Below are 7,310 nucleotides of genomic sequence, written 5' to 3' on the forward strand. Positions count from 1 at the left end.
GAAAGAGCAAAGGACATCTTTGTAACAATTCCTGTTCTTAGTCCGATAAATCATTGTTGAAATGTTCTACACAGGAGAAGGTAGCAGAAGGAAGATAATAGCGTCTTCAGGGAGAATGTTTTTCTGAAATCAACCAACTGCCCTAGCTTCCTTCAGGCCATCAGCTTTCATCCTAAAATACTACTCCCATCATCTACAACCAAGCTCTACATTACAATCACATCTGCTCTGATCCCACTGACCAGGGTGTATACCTTAAAGACCTGGAGCAGGGATCCTTACAATTAGAATACATTCCCAAGATGGGAGCCACTCAAATCAATAAAGCCAAACTCAGATCTTGCTCTGACCTAATGCAACATAATACTAGGGCAAAGACAACAGAATCCCTCTGGTTGTCACCAACAGCCTCCGGCTTGTACACCCTAGACACATCATTAATGACCTCTACCCCCTCCTTGAAAAGAGTATGAGTGCCTCAAAGTAACCAGGGGGGAAAACCTGTCCTGGCTTACAGGAAGCCCTCTAATCTTTAATCTCCCAAGACGCAGGCTACTTAACTCCCATTCTCACCAAGGCAGCAAGCCCTGCAATGAACCCAGGTGCTGTGCCCCAATATCAATACGGACCACATCATCACTGAACTGATTAACATGGGTTATAAACACCCAAGGTTCATTCACCTGCAACCCTACCAATCAATGTCTTACGTGCCATCACCTGCTTACAGTGCCCCTCTGTTATCTACATTGTCTACATTGTGTGATTCCTACATGAAAGAATGAATGCAAATTGATCTGACATCAACTCCAGAAAGACACAAAAGCCTGCAACAAAACTTTTTTACCTTCCTGGACATCCCAGTGCTGACCTCAGGTTAGCTGTTCTTAGGCAGCAAACTGTTAAAAAACTGATTCAGATGGGAAATTAAAGTAAGAAATCATCTACAGATAGGTCATGTTTAAAGAGGGACTATATTTGTATGCCATTATTTGAATTAGTTTTTGTGACCCACTTTGTTCCTATGAGTTCTTTGTTGGTATGCCTTTCCCAGCACTATTCTCTTCCCCTTCCTCCATCTTACCCTTTCTTTCCACCTCTTATACACAGATCACTCTCTCCATTCTATATTTTGCTCTATGAACACCCTTTCACAGCTTACGACGTAGTGAGCTCCTGTTCACAAAACCACTGCTATATATAAGCTAATTAGTTAATGAGGTGAAAAAACTACCCTGCCTTCTATTGAGGTACAGTGATGGGAAAAAGAAAAGCAACCTTCCTGGATAGCCAGAAAGTCACCAGTAAAACAGCTCTCTCTTTCACCTGAATATCATATTTTGCATCAATGGTTTAAAAACAAACAGACAACCCAAAATGAGAAGGCAGGCAGAAAAGAACCTATTTTATGACATCCTCATTTAATTAATGGAAATGAGTTTGGAGCCGTGATTTTTTAATTCCTTGGATTGCCACTCAATCCCAAAACCAGTTGGGATTGCTCAAGTTAAAAGAAAAAACTGAATGCACTTTAAAAGCAAAGGTCACACACAAACATGCAGTTTCTCCCAAGAAAAATCACTGCTCTCCTAGGAAAAACCATAAGCCTACAAATGTTCAGGATTTTTATCCCAGAGCAAAAATACCTACTCAGGGAAAAAATGTCACCAGGAAACAACCATGGTTAAATTACTACCAGGACAGCAAATGTCTGTACATGTTCTCTTCAGAGAGAAGTTGGGGCACAGACCTTCGAATTCCCAAAGGGCTTTGCTCCTTCTCCCCCTTCATTCCAGGAGAAAGTGCATCACTCCCCGGATTCTACTTCTCGAGCTAATCAAGCAGCACTACCCCTTTCCCAGTTCTCATATTGTGCAGCAAGGAGAAACAGGGTGACCCTGAGTAATCTGGGTCAGCTAGTCAGGACTGCTCTGTACACTGCTGCCGTACATCTCCAGAGCATGCTAAGATGTTTTCACATGGGAACATTGTCTGCTAAGCATTAGCACTGCTCCTCAGGGTCTTGGCATTCAAATGTCTGTTTAGGTGTCTCTGGGTAAGTTTTGCTACCAGAAAAACAAACTTGGAAGAATTCTCCCAAATTATTTGAACGAGTATACACAGGCAAAATGAAAGATAATCTAGGAAACATTCTCTATAATGAATGTTGCTTGGATAATGGGATGCCATTTCTGAGATGACATCACCATCTGATATGTTGTCTTCAAGGCTGCTAAGGTCTGTAAAAGTGATGTTGATTTGCAAGACATGAGCCAATGCAACAATATGTAAGCAATAGTGTATATAGTTGAGATGCGAGACGCAGGAATAACAGAATGAATGAAGGATGACACCAAGCAGATTGTCTTCTGGGAGTGGACTGCTTACTTCACCATTTCTAGTCACCACCTACATCAAAAAACGTATTGTTGGACAACACCAGGAATGGTAAGGAGGACTCCATCAGTGGTCCTAGAAAAGAAATAGCTATTCCACAACCTCTGATGTTTAGGAAGCCTCTGTTAAGGATATAAGTGATAATGGGAAATAAAACCAACAGAAGTTATCTTGCCAAATGAACAAATGTTTTCTTCTATAAAAAGTACATCAATATTTGCTGCGCATCTTATCTTGTCAGTGAACAAATACACCTCATTGCAGTATGTAAGCATTCTGGCATGCCATCAGCCCACTCAGCCACATTTATTCTCTACCACTAAATACTCCTTTTGCAAAATATAAATAAAAAAATGGGATAACACTTAGCACAGTCACTTTCAGCATCAGGTTTTTATAACTACAGATTTTACCCTAGAGCTGTAAAAATATGAAAAAAGGTTTAATAAGATTAGATTTAGGAACTTTAGTACTATTTTACATGATGCTTTACCAGCAAAACCTACTACTTTTACTCTCCCTTCATTTCAACTTATGGCAACATTTGCATTTACATTTTATCATCGTAGTATTTAGAATATGGATGATTATGGTCTAAGCAAAAACAGTTTTATCACAGCAATTCCTGATTTAACATCACGTAACTAAAGATTCTAAGTACAGATCCCTTGGATAAAGTGGAAAATATTAACATGGCATTTAGTTTCCATAATTAAATACATAAATAAACAGATCACTTCTCAGATACAGAGAGTTACAAATATGGATATGCCTACACCAGTGACTATCAACCTTTCTGGACTTGAGACACCCTTCAGTGGACTAAAGACACGCCTGGATAACTTTTGTGAATTGAGTAACACCCAGTTTCAAACATGAATTTATATATTACAGCACTTACCTCCTTGAAAAGAGGCCAGACAGTTGGGGTAGAGAAGGATCCAGGCAGAAACAGGGCAGCCTGCACTTATCTGCTTATCTCATCACATTTCATTTATCTTCTCACACTTCATGGAACCCTTCAAAGGACCTGGCAGCATCCCAGCGTCCCCTACACCCTGGGTGGGAATCACTGGTCTACAAAGTAATAAAAAAGCAGGGCTAAAGCTGCACTAGCTTTAAACTAACAGCTTGGGTACTGGTAGCAGTATAGCCAGGTAACAAACACCCTGACCTGGGCTAGTTGCATGGGTATTTACTCAGGGGGCCACAATGAACCTCTTCCATCCTGGAGCTATACTTACGACCTACCTAGAGAACTAGCCAGCTTAAAGTCCGCTATGGGATGCTTAAGTGAGCTGCAGTCACACTTTTGATCCACTTCAGTGTAGATACATCCTTTGAATAAGATACTTGGCTGGTGTTACAAATCCCTGATATTTATGCATTAATATGTTAATATAAGTGGCTATGCTTATTTGGTTCCACAGTGTTTTCAATACAACATGGGTTCCAGTCATTTTTCAAACTGAATTATTACAAGCCTGATTTTATGTGGCTACATCATTTGTAGTTATACCCAACAAGAAATTCAGTCAAAACTAATAGAAGCTTTATCACAGAGAAGGCAAACAGACTTCACCCTCTGAACAGAGATTACCACTTAAGGTCCATATCAGTGGTCTCCAAACTTTTTCAGTAGCAGATCACTTTTGGAAAGGGCCGTGGTGGAGACTGGTGTAGATGGAGGCCACCACACCCTAACTCACCACTGGGGCCTCGATCTGCCCCCCCCAACCCCTCCAATGGTGGTGAGGTAGGGAGTGGGGCAAGGGCAGGCCCTGCAGCAGTGGAGAGGCAGGACAGAGCCATGAGCAGCTCATCTGAGGGGTATGGGGAGGGGGACGTGGGCCCCAGGAGGGCATGGGGGGGCATGTGCTCCTGGATCTGCATGCAGAGCAGGGTGGGGCAGGCTGCAGCTGTGGGCTGGAGCGCTGGGTCACTGGGAACAGCCTGGCCAGCAGCGGCGCCTGGAGCGGAGCTACAGGGGGTGCTGCAGCCCCCTCAAACCTCACTTCCCAGTGCTGCTGCCCACCGCAGCGCAGCACAGTGCAACCTCCCAGCCTGCAGCTGCAGCCCACCCTGCCCCATGTGCAGATCCAGGGGCACGTGTCCCCGTGCCCTCCCGGGTACATGCCTCTCCCCTCTCCCGCACCAGACAAGCCACCCATGGCTCCATCCCACCCCTGCTGCAGCCGCCCGCACTGCTGTGTTGGGGGGGGGGGGCGATATGCCTACTCACTCGGCCCAGCTCTGACGACAGGGGGTGTGGCTCAGCTCAGCTACATGCATCCTGCCACTCCTATGTCTCGCCACTCCCAGACCGCGTCCCAGCTGCTCCCAATCACAGAAACTCTGAAGTCCATCTCAGTCTGAGGCGGAAGGGTGACGGGGCTCCCCAACTGACCAGTTGATCGGGATAGACTGGTTGGTGGTCACTAGTTTATATAATGCTAGTGGTAAGCATTTGATTCCAGAGTTCTTAAAAAAAAAAAAATCTTACCTCACATTCCCATTTTCTGTATGCCAAGGCCAAACCTGAATACCTAATCAACAGGTTTTCCAGCTTTTCCTTCTTTTCACTGCACTCCCATGCATACTACTGCACCTAAATATACAGTTCTGAAATGAATCTTTTTAAAACATAGTTGATAAACCTAAAAATAGAAGAGAGACAGAGGCAGGAATAAAACATTCACCATAGAAAATATTACCTTTGGCTGGGTTTACTTTTATCCCTGACCTATACAGCATCTCCTCATTCTGCCAGTCCCCATTTCTGACAACAGTCTTGAGTCCATAGAAAACAATTAATGAAGCAGTGGCATAAAAAATCAAGTTCTTCAGAAAGCGCTTTTGGGCTTTGACATAAAGGGCCCTGACACCCACTGTAATCAGCAGGCAGAAGCCCATACTAGGAATATACAGCACACGCTCTGCTATTACAAAGCCTACATAGAAAAATAGGTTTGTGGCTGGAACAAAGGGCACTATTAACAGAGACAGAGACAGAACTACAATGTTCTCAGTTGAAGGAAGTTGCAGTCTCTGGATTACATGTTTTTTTATGCCATTCTCTTCTTTTGATGCAAAGCTGGACTTCTGCTCCAAGCTCCTATATTCCATGTCTGAGTGGCAGCTATGCCCATTAGTATTCTGCTTGCCATTCATTACAGCTTTCCCATTGCATTCTCTCTCACTGCTGGAACTCTTCAAGCTAGAGTAGGCAAGAAGGAGGAGTCCAGCATAGAAGGCCACAGTGTGTAGATTCCTCCAGTCACTGACTGTTTTAAGAAGAGGCACAGCATCCATGGACCAATCAAAGCTGAGGGTGTCCGGGCACAGCAACAGCCAGAGGTTCTTGGTCGGCAAGTAAAAAAAGGTCAGAGTGCGTGTGAGAAAACTGTCTGAGTCAGCTGCTGGGTTGTCAGAGTTGGAAAAGCTTGGCGGCTTGTTGCCCATCCAGTACAAGCGGGCACCCAGCAGTGCAGTCCCCCAGAATGTCAATAAACCAATGCTGAAGTAAAGGGACAAATTCTTTCTCTGAAACCAAAAGTAAAAGAAAAAAAAAGAATCATCAATACAAAAATAACATCAGAACCTTGAATTCATACTAGGACTGTTAAACGGACTTTGTTAAAACACTGTGTTGTTTCTTAAAACACGAGGTTGTTTTTAATGTTTTTTAGTGACCCACATTCCCACAGTAATTTCACCACCCCTCCTCATTGTCTGGACAATAGAAATCTCTGGATCTGCCCCAGGTTTTAAGTTAAAAGAGCTGCCTATTTTTGCTCATGGACTAAAGACCCATGTTTTAAGATACATATGTAATAGATTCAATTTCAACTGCTGACAACCTACCCAGAGATGTCTTACTCTTTATAAACTCTTATCCAGATGAAATGTACTATGTATCAGTTTCTACTGTATTCAGCTCTCTCCCACAGCTCCATTCTGTGGCTAATTTTGTGGCCCATTTTGCTGTCTTTATTATTGCTAATATTTGAATGTAAAGCTTGCAATAGTTGCTGGCTCAGCAGCATTAGGATATTGAGAATTTACTTTATGGACTGAATGACCTTTTCAAGAAGATAAGAAATTAAAACACTTCCAATCAGATGTCATATTTATTTCAACTAAGACTCTTGACGAAAAGTTATTCGTTGAAGTTTTTCAGAAACAAGAATACCTATCCGTTAAGAAACACAAGAAAAAGCATGTTTGCTCCCTAATGAAGTACACCACACTCAAACCAGTGCCCTAAAAGGAGGGGTAAAGGTGGTAAGGAAACTAAGCCATTCACCTTTCCACATCTATTCAAATCCCCTTTGTGTCCATTAAGGTTTTCGTGTAACACTCCACCTACTCATGGATCCGTTTATGTAGATTAGAGATGTTCTGAACTTTGGGGAGGGGGAAGAACGGGGACGATGACACCCTGTTTTTCACAAGAAAACACAGAAATGTATCTGCTTTGATGATGTCAGGGAAAGAGAGAAAGACACCACCACCTCTATAACCTGATGTAGAAGAAACAGGTTCAAATCCCTGCTCCAAATCATGAAACCAAAAAATGGATAGGTACATGCATTGTTGCCTGCACTGCATCATGGAGATACCTGAAAAACTAGGGGTACAGACAGACGTGACAATTTTCACCCAATTTGGCCATAGAAAGCAGTTTTAAACCATGACCAAACACAAGTGCATGGCTGCAGACAGCTTCAAAAATGAATCTGAACCCTCATTGCATGAGGGGTCAGATGAAGAAGTTTCAAAACAGGCCTGCCTGCCTTTTAGCCTGTTGCTGTTTTCAGAATGGGAGAAGAGAAAGGGAGCAGAGGGAGTTTGGTTTGGGGGTTTTTACCCCCTGCTGGAGGGTGGGGTGGGTACATTGGAGCCTAACCGCC

General features: G+C 43.2%; 1 protein-coding gene across 2 annotated transcripts in view; it reads right to left on the reverse strand.

The window, feature by feature from the left end:
• TMTC2 (transmembrane and tetratricopeptide repeat containing 2) overlaps positions 1–7,310 on the reverse strand; it is a 367,617-nt gene that overhangs the window by 156,056 nt on the left and 204,251 nt on the right. For both annotated transcript variants that reach the window (XM_019543135.1, XM_019543136.1), the window contains one exon: positions 5,112–5,940. In XM_019543135.1, coding sequence (XP_019398680.1) covers positions 5,112–5,940 — 829 coding nt within the window. The remainder of the gene's footprint in view (positions 1–5,111; positions 5,941–7,310) is intronic.

Source organism: Crocodylus porosus, unplaced genomic scaffold, assembly GCF_001723895.1.
Source record: "Crocodylus porosus isolate Cpor-Errol unplaced genomic scaffold, CroPor_comp1, whole genome shotgun sequence".
Lineage (NCBI taxonomy): Eukaryota > Metazoa > Chordata > Crocodylia > Crocodylidae > Crocodylus > Crocodylus porosus.